Below are 20,830 nucleotides of genomic sequence, written 5' to 3'. Positions count from 1 at the left end.
ACGTCCGCCCCGTGTCCCTTCTTGACTTGACACACAAATACTCCAGAACCGGCCTGGTGGACACCTGATCTGACGAGGGGTGGACAGGGGTTTCCTTCTCCCGCGTGGGGCAGCTCTGACCAGAGACTGTCAGTAGGTTTTGGTTTGTCCTTTGTCTGGACCTGTGATGTCCAGGTGAGCCCCCAGGATAGCAGCACCTGGAAGGCTCACGTCTCTCTATGCCTAGGAGGAGGGGGACCAGGAGGGGGTCTAGGAGGAGGGGGACCAGGAGGGGGAGTAGGAGGAGGGGGACCAGGAGGGGGTCTAGGAGGAGGGGGACCAGGAGGAGGGGGACCAGGAGGAGGGGGACCAGGAGGAGGGGGTGTAGGAGGAGGGGGACCAGGAGGAGGGGGAGTAGGAGGAGGGGGACCAGGAGGAGGGGGTCTAGGAGGAGGGAGAGTAGGAGGAGGGGGACCAGGAGGAGGGGGAGTAGGAGGAGGGGGACCAGGAGGAGGGGGACCAGGAGGAGGGGGAGTAGGAGGAGGGGACCAGGAGGAGGGGGTCCAGGAGGAGGGGGACTAGGAGGAGGGGACCAGGAGGAGGGGGACCAGGAGGAGGGGGACCAGGAGGAGGGGGAGTAGGAGGAGGGGGACCAGGAGGAGGGGGTCCAGGAGGAGGGAGTCCAGGAGGAGGGGGAGTAGGAGGAGGGGGACCAGGAGGAGGGGGACCAGGAGGAGGGAGTCCAGGAGGAGGGGGAGTAGGAGGAGGGGGACCAGGAGGAGGGGGTCCAGGAGGAGGGAGTCCAGGAGGAGGGGGAGTAGGAGGAGGGGGACCAGGAGGAGGGGGTCCAGGAGGAGGGAGTCCAGGAGGAGGGGGAGTAGGAGGAGGGGACCAGGAGGAGGGAGTCCAGGAGGAGGGGGAGTAGGAGGAGGGGGACCAGGAGGAGGGGGTCCAGAAGGAGGGGGAGTAGGAGGAGGGGGACCAGGAGGAGGGGGACCAGGAGGAGGGAGTCCAGGAGGAGGGGGACCAGGAGGAGGGGGACCAGGAGGAGGGGGACCAGGAGGAGGGGGAGTAGGAGGAGGGGGACCAGGAGGAGGGGGTCCAGGAGGAGGGGGACCAGGAGGAGGGGGAGTAGGAGGAGGGGGACCAGGAGGAGGGAGTCCAGGAGGAGGGGGACCAGGAGGAGGGGGACCAGGAGGAGGGGGACCAGGAGGAGGGGGAGTAGGAGGAGGGGGACCAGGAGGAGGGGGACCAGGAGGAGGGGGACCAGGAGGAGGGGGAGTAGGAGGAGGGGGACCAGGAGGAGGGGGAGTAGGAGGAGGGGACCAGGAGGAGGGGGTGTAGGAGGAGGGGGACCAGGAGGAGGGGGACTAGGAGGAGGGGGACCAGGAGGAGGGGGTCCAGGAGGAGGGGGAGTAGGAGGAGGGGGACCAGGAGGAGGGGGACCAGGAGGAGGGGGAGTAGGAGGAGGGGGACCAGGAGGAGGGGGACCAGGAGGAGGGAGTCCAGGAGGAGGGGGACCAGGAGGAGGGGGTCCAGGAGGAGGGGGACCAGGAGGAGGGGGAGTAGGAGGAGGGGGACCAGGAGGAGGGGGAGTAGGAGGAGGGGGACCAGGAGGAGGGGGACCAGGAGGAGGGAGTCCAGGAGGAGGGGGACCAGGAGGAGGGGGACCAGGAGGAGGGGGACCAGGAGGAGGGGGAGTAGGAGGAAGGGGACCAGGAGGAGGGGGACCAGGAGGAGGGGGAGTAGGAGGAGGGGGACCAGGAGGAGGGGGAGTAGGAGGAGGGGACCAGGAGGAGGGGACTAGGAGGAGGGGGACCAGGAGGAGGGGACCAGGAGGAGGGGGACCAGGAGGAGGGGGTCCAGGAGGAGGGGGAGTAGGAGGAGGGGGACCAGGAGGAGGGGGACCAGGAGGAGGGGGAGTAGGAGGAGGGGGACCAGGAGGAGGGGGACCAGGAGGAGGGAGTCCAGGAGGAGGGGGACCAGGAGGAGGGGGACCAGGAGGAGGGGGAGTAGGAGGAGGGGGACCAGGAGGAGGGGGAGTAGGAGGAGGGGGAGTAGGAGGAGGGGGACCAGGAGGAGGGGGACCAGGAGGAGGGGGTCCAGGAGGAGGGGGACCAGGAGGAGGGGGAGTAGGAGGAGGGGGACCAGGGGGAGGGGGACCAGGAGGAGGGGGTCCAGGAGGAGGGGGACCAGGAGGAGGGGGAGTAGGAGGAGGGGGACCAGGAGGAGGGGGAGTAGGAGGAGGGGACCAGGAGGAGGGGGTCCAGGAGGAGGGGGACTAGGAGGAGGGGACCAGGAGGAGGGGGACCAGGAGGAGGGGGAGTAGGAGGAGGGGGACCAGGAGGAGGGGACTAGGAGGAGGAGGACCAGGAGGAGGGGGTCTAGGAGGAGGAGAGGAAGGGCCCCCATCCCACCTCAGCCCTTCTTTGTTGACAGAGACTGAAGTATGAGATCGCTGAAGTGATGACTGAGATTGACAACCTGACTTCCGTGGAGGAGAGGTGAGCGCCTCCATGACGGGCGGCCGGGTGTGGGGACTGTGCGGGGCGCTGGGCGCATCTCCCGGCTTCCTCAGGTCCATCTGAGTGCAGGGAGCCACTCAGCGCCTCAGGACTGACCCCCACAGGAGTGACTTCTGTGTGACAGGGAGCTGTGCTTTTCCAAGTCGCTGTCTCACGTCATTAGCTTTTTCTAAAGCAGTGATCAGCTGTGAGAAGGAGCTGCGGCAGCCTGGTCAGGGAGTGGCACAGTGGATAGAGCGTCGGACTGGGACACGGAGGACCCAGGTTCGAGACCCCGAGGTCGTCAGCTTGAGCGCGGGTTCATCTGGTTTGAGCAAAGCTCACCAGCTTGGACCCAAGGTCGCTGGCTTGAGCAAGAGGTCACTTGGTCTGCTGAAGGCACATGGTCAAGGCACATATGAGAAAGCAATAAGTGAACAACTATGGTGCCGCAACAAAGAATTGATGTTTCTCATCTCTCTCCTTTCCTGTCTGTCTGTCCCCATCTGTCCTCCTCTCTTTCTCTGTCGCAAAAAAGAAAAAGGAGCTGCAGCAGCCCCACATGGGCCGCTTCCGCGGGGCGGGGGGGCGGGGGTGGCTCTGGGATCGAGTGCTTTCCCTTCGGGGACTCACGTGAGGGCCATGGGCAAAGCGCTGTGTGTGCTGTGTGCGGACATCCAGTAACAGTGTCCTAATTATTTCAATGCATAGCAAAACCTCTCAGAGGAACAAGCACATAGCTATGGGAAGGAAGAAGTTCAACATGGACCCCAAAAAGGTGAGAGAACCGTTTCAGTTTCTGGCCTGTGCGACGGTGACTGATTGACTTAATGGCCTTTTCCATATGGGTGGTCATACCACCTCTTACAAACACCGAGAGCAGTTTTTATCAGGAAGAGGGCGCTAATGAGTGGGGTGAAACAAAAGCATTTGTTGAATTGGTCCCCGGCCGTTCTTTCCTGGAAGGTTCCGCGTGAGGACAGGTCTCCCAGGGGCCCACCCCTCGGGGAAGCCAGGCTGAGCCCTCTCCTTCCCGCTGGGCTAGCACTGTGACCAGGGGGTCGCATGGCTCCTGGGGGCAGAGTGGTGGCAGGTGGGCACTTTACAGACTTAGGTGGATTAAACGGCTCCAGTAAGAGGATGTTATTTCTTTCATTCCCCTTAAGATGTTTGTGTGCAAGACCAAGGATCTGTCTAGACTTAAGCCAGTATCTTGGTCTTTCCCCTAATTAGATTTTCTAGAAAAACACTACACCCCAAAATAATGAATGACACAGAGCTGCTTGTTTTCAAGCTTGAGCTAAGGGCCTGGGTGGACCTTTCAAAGCCTCAGGGAACACGCGGCTCAGTGAGAGACGGGAACCGGAGGCGGGGTGTTAGCCAGCCCCTCGCTGGTCTTCCCTGGGCACTCATGTTTTTTTTGTTTGTTTGTTTTTGTTTTTTTTTTGTATTTTTCCGAAGCTGGAAACGGGGAGAGACAGTCAGACAGACTCCCACACGCGCCCAACCGGGATCCACCCGGCACGCCCACCAGGGGGCGATGCTCTGCCCCTCCGGAGCGTCACTCTGTCGCGACCAGAGCTACTCCAGCGCCTGGGGCAGAGGCCAAGGAGCCATCCCCAGCGCCCGGGCCATCTTTGCTCCAATGGAGCCTTGGCTGCATGAGGGGAAGAGAGAGACAGAGAGGAAGGAGAAGGGGAGGGGTGGAGAAGCAGATGGGCGCTTCTCCTGTGGCCCCTGGCCGGGAATCGAACCCCGGACTTCTGCACGCCAGGCCGACGCTCTACCACTGAGCCAACCGGCCAGGGCCGGCACTCACGTTTTACAACTTTCCAGGTTTCTGTTTTATTTTGCTTTTTGTCTCAGCATTGAGCCTCTGTACTAATTAGCTAATTATTTGTTCATTCAGTAAAGGTCACATTTAGTCTGCAGGTTTGTTTTTGCTGGGAAAAATCACCAAAGTTCTCTGGTTTCGTAGACTTGGTGAGGAGACCACTTGTGTTAGTCAGTGAACACTGCCTTAATGGAACACCACAGACTGGGGGCTTACCCAACAGAAGTTAATTTTCTCGCAGTGCTGCGGGTGGAGGTCAGTCATGGTGCCAGCATAGTGGGGCTCTGGTGAGGACTTCCTGCTGTGTCCTCACATGGCAGAGCGAGCTTGCTTCTCCTGTCTCTCCTTAAAGGGGCAGTGACCACCTCAGACCATGCCCTGTCCCCAGGGCTCTCCTGACCCAAACCACCTCCCAAAGGCCCCGCCTCCTATACTGGCAAGGTAGCGTTTGAGGGGGACACAGACAGTCCCTAATAGCAGATGATCTCACATCCTTCAGAGACAGCTCAAAATTGTGTCCACCCTCCCGTCCCATGCGCCCAGTAAGCCCTGTGACACTGAAACACAAGGCTCTTGTCCAAGTAAATACTTTGTTTCAGGCTAGCGGGAAGTTATTTGGGTCTCAGAGTGGTAACATTTTGAGCAAGGAGCTTGGTTTGTTTGGCAGCAGTTAGATACCCAGAAGTCACACTGGGTTCGAGACTCAGAGGAAAGACTGATTAGAGCCAGGAAGCTGAAGACACTCTGGAGCCTCTCCTCTGTCTTCCGATTTCCTCTGAACATCTTTGGAGACACCTGGATCTGTGACAGCCAGGCGTTCTTGGTCAGGGATTCGGCAGGCTCAGAGGCAGCAGCTGTGGGGCATAGGACTGTAGGAGGGCCAGCGGGGCTGTGTCCCCCCTTTGCTGAGCTGTGGTGGAGCAGCAGTGTGCCCCCAGGTGGGGGAAGCAGAGGGACACTTAGCCCATGAGGACAGGCCGTGTGCTCTGGGCCGAATCTCTAAGGGGGGCGAGGAGAAGCACCCACTGCAGGGGCCAGCCACTGAGCGCCCACCTGGCTGCGTCACCCGCTCCTGGGCCGGGTCCCTGGAGACAGCCACAGAAACCAGACACACGACAGTGGGTCCGAGTGCCCAGGAGTCTTCAGTACAGAGATGACTATCCAACAGGGATCACCACATAGGGGCGGAAACAGACACCCCAGAGACACGGAACTCCCAAACGAGATGAACACAGGGAGGAAGCATTAAAAGCAGCATAGTTTGATATTTTATCATGATCACCAAAGACATGTGATAGGATGTTCCTTATCCATGATACAAAAACAGGAAGTTGTAAAAAAAGATCCCAGGAAGTGGACCCGAGGCAGTCCCTGTCTCCTCCAGCGCTGCTCGCGGTGCCTCCATAGTTGACTCCATTTTCTCTCCCAGTCCCCGGCTGGTGTCACCCCGGGGCCGCCTTTTCCACGACCTGGGGCTGCGCTTGGCCTTCCCCTGCCTTCCGAATAGAACCTTTAAGCACAGAAGACAGGACCTTGCTTGAGCCTGTTTTCTTCTCACATTCTTGGAGGTTGCTTCATAACAGTCTCCAAAAGCTACCTGGTGATTTGGGAGCATAGGGTTTAAAACAGGTCACGAGTGTCCAGAGGAACTCACGAGAGCCTCTTCCCTTAGCCCCCTGGTTGACAAACCGTGGCTCGCGAGCCCCCTGTGGCTCTTTGACCCCTTGAGTGTGGCTCTTCCACAAAGTACCATGGCGGGCGCTACCTCGATAAGGAATGTACCTACCTATATAGTTTAAGTTTAAAAGTTTTGGCTCTCAAGAGGAAATTTCAACCGTCGTACTGTTGATATTTGGCTCTGTTGACTCATGAGTTGGCCGACCACTGCCCTAGCCCATTCAGTTCTGGAGGGTGTGGGCTGATGGCGTCCCAGGGGCCGTGACTGCAGAGATGGCTGATGGCTCTGTAGACAGCTGGAGGGGTGGCAGGAGCAGGCAGGAAGATACAAGACCCTCTCAAAGCCACGGCCCCGCCAAGGGTGCACGGCCACCCCAGGACAAGACGCACTTGGGGAGAGAGCGTCGCAGGGCGTCCTGGCGTCTCCTCCACAGACCAGTGTTGCCTTTGTGAAACTTGACGGGAATGGAGTTCGTAGACGAAGCCCTTTGACTGCTGGTCGTGTCTGTCGGTTCCCCGGGTCGCCGAGTGTTTCTTCCGTCTCTGCTTGTGGTCTCCATCGTATGGATGTATCAGAATGTACCTGTCTGTTCTCTTGCTCACTGTTGGCTTGTAGACCCCTCAGGTGGGTCGTGGGGGGAGGGGGAGTTCTGGTCTCAGGCACTAGGTTTCAGTTGGAGCTTGTCTCTGAATTTGCAGCAGTGCCTCTGAGCAGTGGAGGGGGCACCCCTGTTCCCGCCCTGGCTTTGCCAGCACGGACCTGGAAGCCAGCTCGGTAGCTGTGGCAGGTGCATGTCTGCTCCTATTCGGACTTGTCCCGAGACAGAGCCCAGCCAGGGGCGCCAGGACCGCCCGGGCAGCCTTTCGTTTGGAGCTTTTGTTTGTGCTCTGTGGGTCCTTCACGTGGGCCTGGGCTTGGCCTGTGCTCAGCTGAGGGGCACGGCAGTCAGTAGACATGTGCAGGTGACAGTACATCCCATGAAGATATCTTCCACAAGGGACTGTCTCCTCACATGGCAGAGGGGGTGGACAGTGTCCCGGGCCAGTCATCATGTCAGCGTCCGCGGTGGCAAGGGGCAGTGTCTGCTCGTGGGTTCCTGTTACCGGAAGACCAGCAGCTCTCTTGGTCCTCCCTGCAGACTTCCAGAACTGTGACAGGGTCGTTTCTGGTTCCGTGGGAGGCGGGGACAGGGACTTGTGGAGGGGAGGGTGGCTAGGGAAGGGAGCTCGGGAACAGGGGTTGGCTTGGCCCACCAGGGACGACACATCTCCTCTGTCACCAAACACCATTCTCCTGAGCCTGGGAAGTTGGGTAATGTTACTTTATAATCCTGATGACCACTTACAAGGGTTTGTTCAGTAACCTCTTATCTCTTGGGCTGTTAAGTCCCCTAAATGCCCAGGGAGAAGGCGTGTGCTCCTGTTGGGCGGGTCCGTGTGCTGTGTGCCGAGACGCAGGGCCGTGTAACAGGTTGTGTTGTTTGCTGTGTCCAAGCCAGCGAGGTCCTGCTGTGTTTGGAAGTGAGTCCAGGTGGCCGTCCTAAGCAGTGCTCCCTTGCTTACGTCCCCCTCAGGGAATTCAGTTTCTCATAGAGAATGACCTGCTTCAGAGCGCCCCAGAAGACGTCGCCCAGTTCCTGTACAAAGGAGAAGGCCTGAACAAGACCGTCATCGGGGACTACCTGGGGGAGAGGTGAGCTGGGGGAATGCGGCTCCGGCCTAGCACGAGCTTCCTCTCTGAGCGTCAGAATCCCCCTGACCTGACCTGACCTGACCTGGGAGTGCAGGGAGCACGAGCTTCCTCTCCGAGCGTCAGAATCCCCCTGACCTGACCTGACCTGGGAGTGCAGGGAGCACGAGCTTCCTCTCCGAGCGTCAGAATCCCCCTGACCTGACCTGACCTGGGAGTGCAGGGAGCACGAGCTTCCTCTCCGAGCGTCAGAATCCCCCTGACCTGACCTGACCTGGGAGTGCAGGGAGCACGAGCTTCCTCTCCGAGCGTCAGAATCCCCCTGACCTGACCTGACCTGGGAGTGCAGGGAGCACGAGCTTCCTCTCCGAGCGTCAGAATCCCCCTGACCTGACCTGACCTGGGAGTGCAGGGAGCACGAGCTTCCTCTCCGAGCGTCAGAATCCCCCTGACCTGACCTGACCTGGGAGTGCAGGGAGCACGAGCTTCCTCTCCGAGCGTCAGAATCCCCCTGACCTGACCTGACCTGGGAGTGCAGGGAGCACGAGCTTCCTCTCCGAGCGTCAGAATCCCCCTGACCTGACCTGACCTGGGAGTGCAGGGAGCACGAGCTTCCTCTCCGAGCGTCAGAATCCCCCTGACCTGACCTGACCTGGGAGTGCAGGGAGCACGAGCTTCCTCTCCGAGCGTCAGAATCCCCCTGACCTGACCTGACCTGGGAGTGCAGGGAGCACGAGCTTCCTCTCCGAGCGTCAGAATCCCCCTGACCTGACCTGACCTGGGAGTGCAGGGAGCACGAGCTTCCTCTCCGAGCGTCAGAATCCCCCTGACCTGACCTGACCTGGGAGTGCAGGGAGCACGAGCTTCCTCTCCGAGCGTCAGAATCCCCCTGACCTGACCTGACCTGGGAGTGCAGGGAGCACGAGCTTCCTCTCCGAGCGTCAGAATCCCCCTGACCTGACCTGACCTGGGAGTGCAGGGAGCACGAGCTTCCTCTCCGAGCGTCAGAATCCCCCTGACCTGACCTGACCTGGGAGTGCAGGGAGCACGAGCTTCCTCTCCGAGCGTCAGAATCCCCCTGACCTGACCTGACCTGGGAGTGCAGGGAGCACGAGCTTCCTCTCCGAGCGTCAGAATCCCCCTGACCTGACCTGACCTGGGAGTGCAGGGAGCACGAGCTTCCTCTCCGAGCGTCAGAATCCCCCTGACCTGACCTGACCTGGGAGTGCAGGGAGCACGAGCTTCCTCTCCGAGCGTCAGAATCCCCCTGACCTGACCTGACCTGGGAGTGCAGGGAGCACGAGCTTCCTCTCCGAGCGTCAGAATCCCCCTGACCTGACCTGACCTGGGAGTGCAGGGAGCACGAGCTTCCTCTCCGAGCGTCAGAATCCCCCTGACCTGACCTGACGTGACCTGGGAGTGCAGGGAGCACGAGCTTCCTCTCTGAGCGTCAGAATCCCCCTGACCTGACCTGACCTGGGAGTGCAGGGAGCACGAGCTTCCTCTCCGAGCGTCAGAATCCCCCTGACCTGACCTGACCTGGGAGTGCAGGGAGCACGAGCTTCCTCTCCGAGCGTCAGAATCCCCCTGACCTGACCTGACGTGACCTGGGAGTGCAGGGAGCACGAGCTTCCTCTCCGAGCGTCAGAATCCCCCTGACCTGACCTGACCTGACCTGGGAGTGCAGGGAGCACTGGCTTCCGGGGAGGGGGTTGTAAAGGTGGAGGGGGAGCCCTGCTCTCGGGGTGGCCTTCCAGCCCCGCACACGTTTGGGATCAGGTGACAGTCCCTCACCCTCACTCTCGGCAGTTGGGAAGTAGAGAGCCCCACAGCGGTGGGTGTCCCCTGCCGCTCGGGAGAGGTCGCCACCCTGCTGTGGTACGAAGAGTGTGGGGTCCGTCGTCACCGGCCTGCAGAGGCCCCTTGGCACTGCGCCTGAAAACGGAGGCCAGGGAGCACTTGGCTTTCAGTCGCACAGAAGGAAACCACAGGCCTGGGCGTTCGGAAGTGTGTCTTAAAGCGATTGGCACCGTCTGCAGCGGGCGGTGAAACACCCTCTCTTTCCAGGGATGACTTTAACATTAAAGTCCTGCAGGCTTTCGTTGAGCTCCACGAATTTGCTGACCTCAACCTGGTGCAGGCCTTGCGGTGAGTGTCGTGTCAGAGGCCTCAAGGGGCGGGGCCGGTGCCTGCGCACAGGGGGCTGGAAAGGCACCCCCAGGCGCGGGGCACTGCAGACACGGCCCCGGCATCCCGGTGGCCTCCGTGTGCCGCGTGAGCGCGCGCAGCCCGGGAGGCGTGAGGACCCGCGCTCGGGCGGAACTAGCGCCAGCCGCTGTGGCCGCTGGCTGTGCGTTCCGATCACAGCCCCCTCGCTGTCTTCCTGTTCAGTGGGGTCTGGCAGCCGCGTGTGGGCTTTCCTCCTGCTGGCGTCCCGGCTGCGGGCTGAGCTGTGGCCGCTGTCTGCTGCGCCCTGTGCTCAGCGCTGCCGGTCTGGGTGCTGCAGCTGGAGTCGGCGGCAGACCTCACAGGGAGGGCCGGGCCAGGCAGGTTGGGGGCGGTCCCGGCGGCCTGGGTGCCATTTCTGTCGGGCGCTCAGTCTCTGGCCAGAGCCCCAGGGCCTTGACTCGCTCCTGCAGGTGTCCATGGGTGACTGAGGGCAGGGAGCTGCCTGCCCTCCTGGCGCGTGGGTCCTCGGGCTCTGCCTGTCCCACAGCTGCCTGTCACCCCTCTGCCACCTGTCCTGTCCCGTGGCCCAGTGGACGGAGCCCCGTGGGGCCGGGGGTCTTAGCTGAAGCGCGGAGTGGAGGGGGCTTCCCCTTACCTGCACTGACGTCCCCGCTGCTCCACGCACCTGGTACCCTCCCCGGGCGCGGGTGTCACACGGCCAGGACCCAGAGACTGACGGTCGCTCCTGGTTTCGTTCTCCAGGCAGTTCCTGTGGAGCTTTCGGCTCCCAGGGGAGGCCCAGAAAATCGACCGCATGATGGAGGCCTTCGCTTCCCGCTACTGCCTGTGCAACCCGGGCGTCTTCCAGTCCACAGGTCAGTGACAGCACGGCCCCCGCTCCTGTCGCAGCTCCGGCCGGTGTGCCGTGCAGCTCGCTGCCGGGCCCAGACTGGCCCTGCCCGCGACTGCCGGCCAGGCCTCGCTCCTGCTCGCCATCGCCTCTGACCTCTCGGCCCGGCCCTGAGCTCCCTGTGCCCTCTGACCTCTCTTAGACACGTGCTACGTGCTGTCCTTCGCCATCATCATGCTCAACACCAGCCTGCACAACCACAACGTGCGGGACAAGCCCACGGCCGAGCGCTTCGTGTCCATGAACCGAGGCATCAACGAGGGCGGGGACCTGCCTGAGGAGCTGCTCCGGGTGAGCCGCCCGGGCCCCCTGCGTGGGCTTGGCCCTCAGGAGGTCTTGTCTGCTGTGAGCGTGGACAGAGCCGGGTCACTGACGTTAGCCCTCCATAGCGAGTCCCTGGCTGCGCTGGACCCGAGCCTGGCGCTGACTGAGCCTGTCCCCGGGCCGGCGGGCGGGCCGGGAAGGACCGGGTCCCCCTCCGCTGAGCCAGGTGCGCCGTTGCTGTCTTCGCAGAACCTGTACGAGAGCATCAAGAACGAGCCCTTCAAGATCCCGGAGGATGATGGCAACGACCTGACCCACACGTTCTTCAACCCCGACCGCGAGGGCTGGCTCCTGAAGCTGGGTGAGTGGTGCGGAGGGCGGGCGGGCGGTGCTCCAGGCCCCTCTGTCCCCGCGGCTGCTCCCTCCGAGCGGGTTGCCCTCCGAGTTCCTCTAGCGTGGCCCTGAGCAAAGGGGGAAACTTAAAGAGAAGGCTGTTAGGCAAAGGCCGCTCAGCTGGCCACCACCCCAGACTCGGCGGCCGCTGCTTTGACTCACCCCGTCCAAAGGAGGCCGTCTGTCGGCGTCCGCGGCAGAGCGCAATGGCCGGGCTGCACGAACGTCCCCCAGACCGCTCACTAGTGTCCAGATAGACCCCAGCTCTCTGTGTGAGCAGCAGGTGCCTCTCCTCTGAGAGCTGCGTGCTCCCCGTGGTTCGGTGTGGCTGGTTCGACGCGTGGTTTAAATGTGCCTTCTTGTTTTCCTTCTGCCTGTGGCTCCCACCTTTCTGTTCTGTGACGGGCTGTCCCTGCTTGTTCTGCGTTAGGAGGTACGTACCCAGTGGCTTCCCGCCCTCCCCAGCGCTCCTTCCTCTCAGTCTCGCCCTGTTGGTGTGTGTGACGCTCCGGTCTGTGGCTGCCATTCATCTGACCCCTGTGGCTTTGGACTTGCCGGTGAATGCGACTGCCACACCCTGGGCTGGGCAGGAGCGGCCAGAGCTCCCGCCTTTCTGCGCCCGGCCCGAGGCACGTGGGAGTGCCGCGTGGGAGCGGGCTGCCCTCCGCACTGGGGCCCGGGGCCGGGCGGCAGCAGGGGGCTCCGGCAGCTCCGTCTCCGCCATCACGTCGCCTCATACTAACCCCGCGCCGCGCATGTTTCTACCACCATGGAGAGTCCCGGACGTCTGAGAGGCGCCCTGCCCCCTGACAGAGGAGGAGACTAGGCTTACGTTTCCTGGGCAGTCTTAGGGTTTGCTAGGGGTTTTTGGGGGGACGGGTTGGGTTCCGGCTTTGCTGGGACAGTAGAGCCTGGGACCTGTGACAGCCGTGTGTCACCCAGGCGCTCTGAGCACAGGGTCAGGTGCCGAGGCCGAGGGGAGTTCTGGTGCTTCTGTTTACAGTCGGGGGAGGAGAAGACGCAGCGTGGGCAGTGTGGCAGGCGTGGGGAGCACGTGGGGAGCAAGACCGGGGGTGCTGTGCTCACTAGGAGGCTTGCTCTGACTTTTCTCGGGCTGGGTCAAGGTTTAGAGAGTTCTGGGTCTTTGCTTAACAAACCCAGAACCACAGCCTTGTACCGAGTGCCCGAGCGAGCCTCGAGAAACAGCAGACGTTGGATCACAGCAGACCTGTGGCCCTGGGCTGAGCGGCAGGGGGTGCCCACAACATCAGCAATGGCCCTTGGGCCCTACGGTCCTGCATCGCTTGCAGGTGCCCCTCGAGGACGATGACAGTGTAAGCCTGCCTGTCGGCTAGTGCGGCCTGGTGCCGTCAGGGTGTTGCTGCCTCTAGAAACAACAGAAGAAGTAAGACAAGCACAGCAGGGCGTGCTTTCCAGCCAGTGTCCTCCAGGTGCAGAGCAGGGGCCTGCGGGGCCTGATGCAGTGGCTGGAAGTGGCCTTGCACAGGTGACAGCCGGGGGCGTGGGGCCTGCTCCTTCGTGCTCCTGCAACCGGCTGCATGTGTCTGTGTGGTTCCTGTTAGAGATCGCAGAGGTGGTGATGGTGGTGCTATGCCAACCTTGAGCCCCCGGCTGGGTGACAGCCTGGGCTGCCCCTCCCGAGAGCCCCAGCAGGCTCTGTGCCACTCTTCTCCTGGAGCTGTCACCATCCAGAGAGCGGGCACCCAAGCGCTGGCCTGCGGTCTCCCCAGAGCCCCTGCCCTGCCTGGCCGCGCCGGCCCGATGGCCGGAGGCGCGTCTGCCCGCAGGCCTTCTGCCAGCCGTTGGGACTCTGGTCCAGCCTCCCCAGACGGCTGCTGGGTTCCGCTTCTGAGGGCCGAGGGAGCAGCCAGTCAGCTGGGAGCCGGACATGAGGACGGATCAGGCCGGTCCGGCCCCGCCTGGTGGCCGGCACGCGGGCAGGGTCGGAGTGCTGTGCGCTCCTCGTAGGCGCTTGGGTCGGAACTTTGCGTAGTGGTTTCTCTTTCTAAGTTCAGCCTCAGAGAAGTTGGCCTCCCAAAGTCCTGCAAGCTCTGCCGGACATAGCAGCATCCGAGAGTTGTTTCCTGGCTGTCAGCTCAGTGCCTACTCCTGCAGCCACTTAGTTTTGAGAGCTACCCAGTTATTAGAAACACAGGAGTGTGAGTCAGAGTTGACCTGTCATACAGAAAAGAGCCCATGTTGCCAGGGTGGGTGTGGGCGTGCTGTGCCTGTGAGGGTGTGGGCTCACTTGTGTGGTGACGGCCCCGGGAAGAGCGGGACGTCTGCGGGGACAGCAGAGAGGCGAGGCTCCTCTGTGAGTGTGAGCAGTGCGTGTCCATCTCCCGTAAATCAGCCAGAAACGTGCATGAGCAGAGCCCACGGTCTGCTTGTAGCCAGTGCACGGGCGTGACCCGGCCCTGCGCACCTGCCTGCGCGGCTGAGGGCTGCATGGGACAGGATTGGGCTTAGGTGCCGACCCAGACGACACACTTCAGCCTAGATGTCTGCAGCCACGAACTGGGCCAGGGCTGGGACACCCCTAGATGTGCACTGAACTCGGGAGCAGTGGGCCGGAGCCCAGGTGCAGAGACCTGGGAGGCCCTCCTGGCAACCTGCTTCCCACGGCAGCTGGGGACGCAGGGTTGGTGACGGGCCAGGGGGCCTGGGTGTGAGCAGAACACAGGACAGCCACCGAAAGACCCAGTGACGGGCACAGAGGACAGGCACAGGATGACAGGTGCCGGACAGACAGGCAGTGTGGGCTCCTGGGATGGTTCTCTTCAGAACTTCCTGGGGGGCTCAGCGGAAGGAAGGTCTGGGGGCGCCCTGCAACGCGGGGGGGGGGGAAGGGAAGCAGGGAGGCCTCCCGGGCCGTCTGAGGGGTTGGGCTGCAGCATTGAGAGACGCCTCTGGCTGTTGTCCGGAGGACAGAGTGGGTGGGCGCAGGGACAGGAGAGGGGAGGCCTGGTCAGGCCAGTGCAGCTGGGGAGCGGCCTCACTGCAGTCTCGGGGTCGGGGACGCACCTGGAGAGGATGAGTGGCACCCCCTGTCACTGCAGGGTGCTGGGTCTAGGCAGCCCTGCCCCGAAGGTCTCCTGGGACCTCTCGATGTGAACTTCGACAACAGAGGTGGGAAAACTAAGCCCGAGTTGAGACCAGGGCCACTGATGCCCTCTGGGCTGCAGGTGCCCAGGTCCTGCTCCTTCTCTTAAAAGGGATGAATGAAGGGCTGTGCGTCCACAGGGAAGCGGAGGAGTCTCGCGAGGCTGAGAGTGGCCTGATAAGACTGCCTGCAAGGGTGTGGGGAGCAGCTTGAGCAAAGGTCCTGGGGCACGAATGCCTAAGCTGGGGCGTGGGCTTGAGGTCTGAGGTTGTTGGAGAGTGTGGCAGGAATCTTGGGGAGGCATGTAGTCAGGCCCTTTGGACAGGGACCAGGAGTGGAAAAGGGAGTGAGGAGGGAGGGTTCTGTCGGGGAGAAGGGGAGACCCAGCCAGACCTCCCTTCATAGTATGGCCTAGGCTCCCTCCCTGGTTTCCTGCATGCCTGGCCTCTCAAGAGGACAGCGGTCTGCTCAGTGAGCCCAAAGCTGGGTGTCCCTCCCTGGACCTCTGCAAACATCAGAGGCCGTGGAGCCCTCATGCCTCAGCCTGGGATGCCCTATGGGCTGGCAAGTGTCCTCTCATGTCCCCCAGGACTGCATGGCCTCTGCAGGGATTGTGTCTCTGACCCTGGCCCTGATGGCACTCACCTGCTTACGTGTATGTTGTAGAGAGAGGTGGGCCAGCTCACCCTCGAATGTCACCATGGTTACCGTAGTGATGGGCAGGAAAAGCCACTTCCTCTCTGTGCCCACGTACCACCGTGGTCAGTTACCATTCACACGCTTTTCTCGTTTTTTAAACTTTGTCGGAATTGAGCTAGGATTTGAAGCCAGTTTGTCTCTGCTGAATATTTAAGGGTCAAAAGGATTTTCTCTTCTGTAGTGAAAGACACAGATGAGCCGTGTGTGTGTCTACATGGGTGTACCAGATCTTGCTCGAGGATTAATTCAGTCTGATAATTCCCAGGGCCCAGGAGTAATTGATTCTGATAGATCCCAGGGCCGCCCAGAGCACTCAGTAATGTGATCAGGGCCCTGACGTAACAGGATTAAGTCCTGAACAGACGGGGGCAGCACTGACTTCATCCGGTTGTCATTTCCATGTGGGGAAATTAAGCTCATTCATCATGACTAACTTTTCCAGGAGGCTTATTTAGAAAGCGATTGAGTTGTCTGGGTGCCCCCCTGAGAGGGTGAGGTGCAGGCCTGCGATGGGGGTGCATGCGGGGCCCCTAACAGAGCATGGTGCCAGGTGGGCAGATGAAGCCCAAACGGTCCAGGCCAAACAACTTGTCCAGGACTTGGCTAAGTGTTGGACGGACATTTGAGCATTTTCACGAGGAAGGGAACTTAAAGCCAAGCTCGGCTCCTGATGACCTTTCTGAAAAGACAGTCATTTGGGGGTCCGGGCCCTGCCCTTGGGGTTCCGGGCTCCCTGGCTGTATCAGCTGACTCACCAAGTCCTTCTGCTCTTAGGGGGGCGCGTGAAGACCTGGAAGCGGCGGTGGTTCATTCTGACCGACAACTGCCTCTATTACTTCGAGTACACAACAGTAAGTGAGGGCGGTCGCCCGGTCCCCGTGCCAGAGGGACCTTCTGTCTGTGACTGGCATGAGGCTGGCAGTGCCCTCTTCTCTTGTAGGATAAGGAGCCCAGGGGCATCATCCCGCTGGAGAACCTCAGCATCAGGGAGGTGGAGGACCCACGGAAGCCCGTAAGCTCCTTTCTCTTTCCAGCTTGCACCCTTCGCCAGCTCGGGCGCTCTGGTGCCGGCCGCCTGGGCAGGGAGCGTAGACGCGGCATGAGAACCTCCCTGGCCCGCTGACCGCCCCCTCTGCCCTCACAGAACTGTTTCGAGCTTTACAACCCAAGCCACAAAGGGCAGGTCATCAAAGCCTGTAAGACGGAGGCCGATGGCCGAGTGGTGGAGGGCAACCACGTGGTGTACCGGATCTCGGCGCCCAGCCCCGAGGAGAAGGAAGAGTGGATGAAGTCCATCAGGTGAGGGGTGGGGTGGGTTCTGTCTGGTGGCGGTGCCCGGAGCGCTGGGCTCATCCCAGTCGCATGTCAGTGGGGTCATTGAGAAGAACCTTAGGGTTCTTACTAGGATCGCAGGACACTTTCCAACAGTAACCATCAGAAAACTGAAAAGATGCAGTGTTATTAACTTAAAAGACCAGCCCACCAGCCCTGGCCAGTTGGCTCAGTGGTAGAGCGTCGGCCTGGCATGCAGGAGTCCCGGGTTCGATTCCCGGCCAGGGCACACAGGAGAAGCGCCCATCTGCTTCTCCACCCCTCCCCCTCTCCTTCCTCTCTGTCTCTCTCTTCCCCTCCCGAGGCCGGGGCTCCATTGGAGCAAAGTTGGCCTGGGTGCTGAGGATGGCTCTATGGCTTCTGCCTCAGGCGCTAGAATGGCTCTGGTTGCAACAGAGCAACGCCCCAGATGGGCAGAGCATCGCCCCCTGATGGGCATGCCGGGTGGATCCCGGTTGGGCACATGGGGAGTCTGTCTGACTGCCTCCCCGTTTCCAACTTCAGAAAAATACAACAAAAAAAACCCCAAAACAACCCAGCCCACCTGGGGCCACACAGCCAGCTGGCAGCGGTGCAGGGGTGGTGTGCTCACGGACCTGGGTGCGGTTTTTATTGGGGTCGAGGGTGGGAGCCCAGGGTTTTGAGGGTTCACTCTTTATTGGTGAATTTAAAATGATTAAAAGAAGGGGAATTGAAAGTGCAGGAAGAGAAAACAATGAAGATCTCTAGCACCGAAGTGCACAGCGGGCAGCCTGGCTCTGTCTGGTCTGGTGCGGGCACACGCTTACCAGGCAGCCATCCCGGGTGACGGATGTGAAGGCACAGGGACAGGGAGGGCCGGCGTGGGCTCCAGGTCCGCTGCTGTCACACGGCGCCACTGCGGAGTGCGCATGCGTGTCTGCGGCGTGCGCGACCAACCTGTCTCTGCTGCCAGAGGCCGCATCCGTCCCCTGGTTGGAGGCCTGCGGGTGCTGGGGGCCACCTGACCAAGTCATTTCCCCTTTGTCCCCAGAGCGAGCATCAGCAGGGATCCTTTCTATGACATGCTGGCCACACGGAAAAGGAGGATTGCCAATAAGAAATAGCTTTCCTGGCCCGAACAGGTAAAAGCAAAAACCAAAACCCCACAGCAGAAAGTGACTGGGCAGCCTCTCCGTGGCAGCTGGCCCCCGACCACCTTCTCCAGTGGGCTCCCAGGAAGCAGCGCTTCAGCGCAGGGCTCGCGCTCTGGCGGCCTCGGTTCCCCGCCACGGTCTCCAGAGCCTCTGGGCGCGGTCTCTGGCGAGCGACGCCGCGCGCTCCCCTCCTGCCGACCCTCCCGGGCCTCCGCCGCCCGCGTCCACACGTCCTCGGCCCAGCCCTGTGGCAGCGGTGTCGGAGTTCGGTCGTGCCGACCCACAGCGGACGCGGGCTCGGGGGCTGTCCGGAACCTGCTCGCTCCAGTCGCCACGTGCTCCAGTCGCCACGTGCTCCTGCGTGGCGGCGTTCAGCTCTCGGAGCCTCTGTTCTATATCAAAACAGGAAGGGCAAAGCTACCACTTTTTTATTCCGATTGTTTCCTCAGATATATAGGATTATAGCTTTTATATGCCTTTTTATATTCTGAAATTATAATGGAAGATATTACTTTCTAATAGTAGTATTTCTAGAATGGCAGCTATGAGTTTAACTCCTGACACCAGTATATACTGTGCACTGAAAACAAATGCTATTGACGCTGGGTGCCCGGCGGCCATGGGGCGCGCCTGCTCTCCTGGACACCGCAAACATCCAGACGCTCTGCCTGCAGCAGCCACGGGGGTAGCGTGGGGGGCTGTGTGGGGACGTGCCTGCTCTCCTGGACACCGCAAACATCCAGACGCTCTGCCTGCAGCAGCCACGGGGGTAGCGTGGGGGGCTGTGTGGGGACGTGCCTGCTCCTTGGGGTCCTCACCCCTTCAGGGACAGAGAAGTGACCCCTGCCCTTGAGGACCATGGACAATGGGCAGGGCTTTCGGTGTCCAGTTCCCCGGGGACCTCTCGTCTCAGATTGAGTGGCCCCAGAGACTTTCTAAAAAGGCTAGTCATTTGTGGTTTGGGGTGTTGGGCCCGTATCTCTGGAACCCCAGCATAGAGGTCTGTGTGTTGGAACAGTATGAAACCACCTCTTCCCCCCAAGCTGTAGCTGCGTACAGTTCAACTGACCCTGGCGTCCAGCCTGTGACCACTGTCTTCACTGCTCTGAACCTACAGGCTAAATGGATGCTTAGATCACTGGTCCGATAATTGACCAGATTTCCTAATATAATGAGAAGGTGTATAAGTAACTAGAAGTATTCTTACTCCATGTTCTCAGAGATTTGATCTCCCGTGACGAGGAGGGCAAGAGCGAGCGCCAGGCTGATAGGTGGCACTTAGGGCTTTCTGTACATAGTTGAAAACCCAAATACACACTGGTGGTGGAGCTTGTGAAGGCCAGAGCCAGGCAGTCAGGGTGCTGCTGACTCAGCAGCGGGTGCTCGGCAGTAAGTGTGCGGGGCCCAGCACACCCCAGACTGGGGGCACCCCTGTGGGATGCTGCAGGACGCCTCTGGTCCTTCGGGGCAGGGCTGGTGACACATGCCTTTCTTTTTGTTGGGGGCTTTATTTCCATTGCCAGGACTGCCTTCCTACCTGGGCTGTGCTGCTGGTGGGTCTTCTATCCAACCCCCCCCCCCCCGTCTGTATATGCACACCCTGAATTTGTACCCCTTAGAGGATATTATTCCTGTGTGGAGTCAAAGCCCAAGAAAGAAAACCTCAGACTGACCTGTGCACTTAGGAAGACTCAGAAGGCAGAAGGAACTATTCCTGTGCGTGGCCTTGCCCAGGCTGGACGGCTCTGCCCCTTGGCCTCGCTCAGCGCAGCCGACCTTGATGTAGCTTTAAGTCACACTCAACTGCAGAGGGTCTGAGCCCGGGACTCCGACCTGCATCAGACTGGTTCTTCTGGCTCATCCCCAAGCACTTAGGCTTTGTTACTGTACTGATACCTCAGATTTGAGACTTGCGTTTTGAGAAAGGCGAGTCATCATTCCTGGATCACCTGACTGATACCTGCGCAGCTCTGGCCTCCCGTCGTCCAGGTAACCACGCTGCCTGGACTGGCCAGCCAAGCGCTGCTGAAGATGGACCGACAGCGCGGCTACTCGGGCTGGCCCCCACCCAGATCGCCTTGGCGCCCGCCAGATTGGTATTTCAGCCGGGGACGTTCCCTGTCCTCTATCTGACCCAGGTAGGCCCCTGGGGATACAGGACTCTGTCTTTTGGGTGTGGCCTGAGTGAAGGGTTGGGAGAAGTGAATGTAAAGAAACACCCAGGAAACGTTTCTTTGGTCGTCCGGTGAAGGAGACTGACTTGATGGCCGTCTCCCCAGGAGCAGTACAGAAAGCATGGTGCTTAGAATCTCTACCTTGCCATCAGTGTTCCATGAAATCACCCAATTCCAGGTGGCCTGGTGACAGTATTAACTACCCGGCATCTAGCCGGCAGCCCCGCGAAGCCCGCGGGCAGGCCCAGTACCTGAACTCGGTGGTTCATCCCTTTCCCTGCCCCTGGGTCTGTGCTCAGTGCTGAATTGTCCCAACTGTGGCCAAAGACATGCTCTTCTCCGGGGACAAAGGAAGGAGGGGCGCCAGGCGGACACAGCCCCCCGACAGCCCCCCGGCCTTGTTTAGCTTAGCGGAATGACCCTGGACCCAGGAAAACAAGTGTTTTCAGGATAATGGAACATTTTTGAGCAGTTTAATGTGGTACCAAATGGAGTCTAAATAGAAGCTATTTATGGATGAAGCAGCATTTAATGCTTCCTATGCAGCAATGCCTATTTTTGAAGTCATAGGATGCGTAGACCTACATAGATATGCTTTGCTGGAAAGTCAGGTCTGTTGTAAACCGGAAGCCACACGTGATCTCTCGTTTTCTTATTTTTTTCTTCAAAGACATTTCTATTTACAGTAAATATAGTTAATATGTAAATAATGTACATATATATTGATTTCTGGAGTGTTTAACTCAATGTATATACTCCCACAATTTGCATGAAAAACATCCTATATCAGTATTTTGTTGTAAAGTAAATAGTAGAATTGGAGGGTGTGTGGTTGTCCAAGTGCAAATACCATGTTCACTAAATAAAAATCAAACGCATTGGTCAACTAGACTGTCTGAGACTTGGTTCTTTAAAATAGGTTCCTGGGTCCAGTGACCCCTCACCGCGCCGGCCTGCACCTCCGCA

General features: G+C 60.4%; 1 protein-coding gene across 3 annotated transcripts in view; it reads left to right on the top strand.

Annotated features, from left to right (window-relative positions):
• The window catches only part of CYTH3 (cytohesin 3), a 67,938-nt gene extending 47,183 nt beyond the window's left edge, over positions 1-20,755 (top strand). For 2 of the 3 annotated variants that reach the window (XM_066388434.1, XM_066388436.1), the window contains exons 3-13: positions 2,419-2,483; positions 3,195-3,261; positions 7,569-7,687; positions 9,752-9,832; positions 10,616-10,728; positions 10,906-11,054; positions 11,277-11,388; positions 16,018-16,094; positions 16,184-16,255; positions 16,388-16,542; positions 17,588-20,755. In XM_066388434.1, the coding sequence (XP_066244531.1) occupies positions 2,419-2,483; positions 3,195-3,261; positions 7,569-7,687; positions 9,752-9,832; positions 10,616-10,728; positions 10,906-11,054; positions 11,277-11,388; positions 16,018-16,094; positions 16,184-16,255; positions 16,388-16,542; positions 17,588-17,660 (1,083 nt within the window). In that variant the 3' untranslated portion in view covers positions 17,661-20,755. The remainder of the gene's footprint in view (positions 1-2,418; positions 2,484-3,194; positions 3,262-7,568; positions 7,688-9,751; positions 9,833-10,615; positions 10,729-10,905; positions 11,055-11,276; positions 11,389-16,017; positions 16,095-16,183; positions 16,256-16,387; positions 16,543-17,587) is intronic. The other variant, XM_066388435.1, reaches the window with a different exon arrangement.
• The last annotated feature ends 75 nt before the right edge of the window (positions 20,756-20,830 follow it).

Source organism: Saccopteryx leptura, chromosome 6 (assembly GCF_036850995.1).
Source record: "Saccopteryx leptura isolate mSacLep1 chromosome 6, mSacLep1_pri_phased_curated, whole genome shotgun sequence".
NCBI lineage: Eukaryota > Metazoa > Chordata > Mammalia > Chiroptera > Emballonuridae > Saccopteryx > Saccopteryx leptura.
The sequence above is the reverse complement of the archived record's forward strand: the minus strand, read 5'-3'. Positions and strand labels throughout refer to the sequence as shown.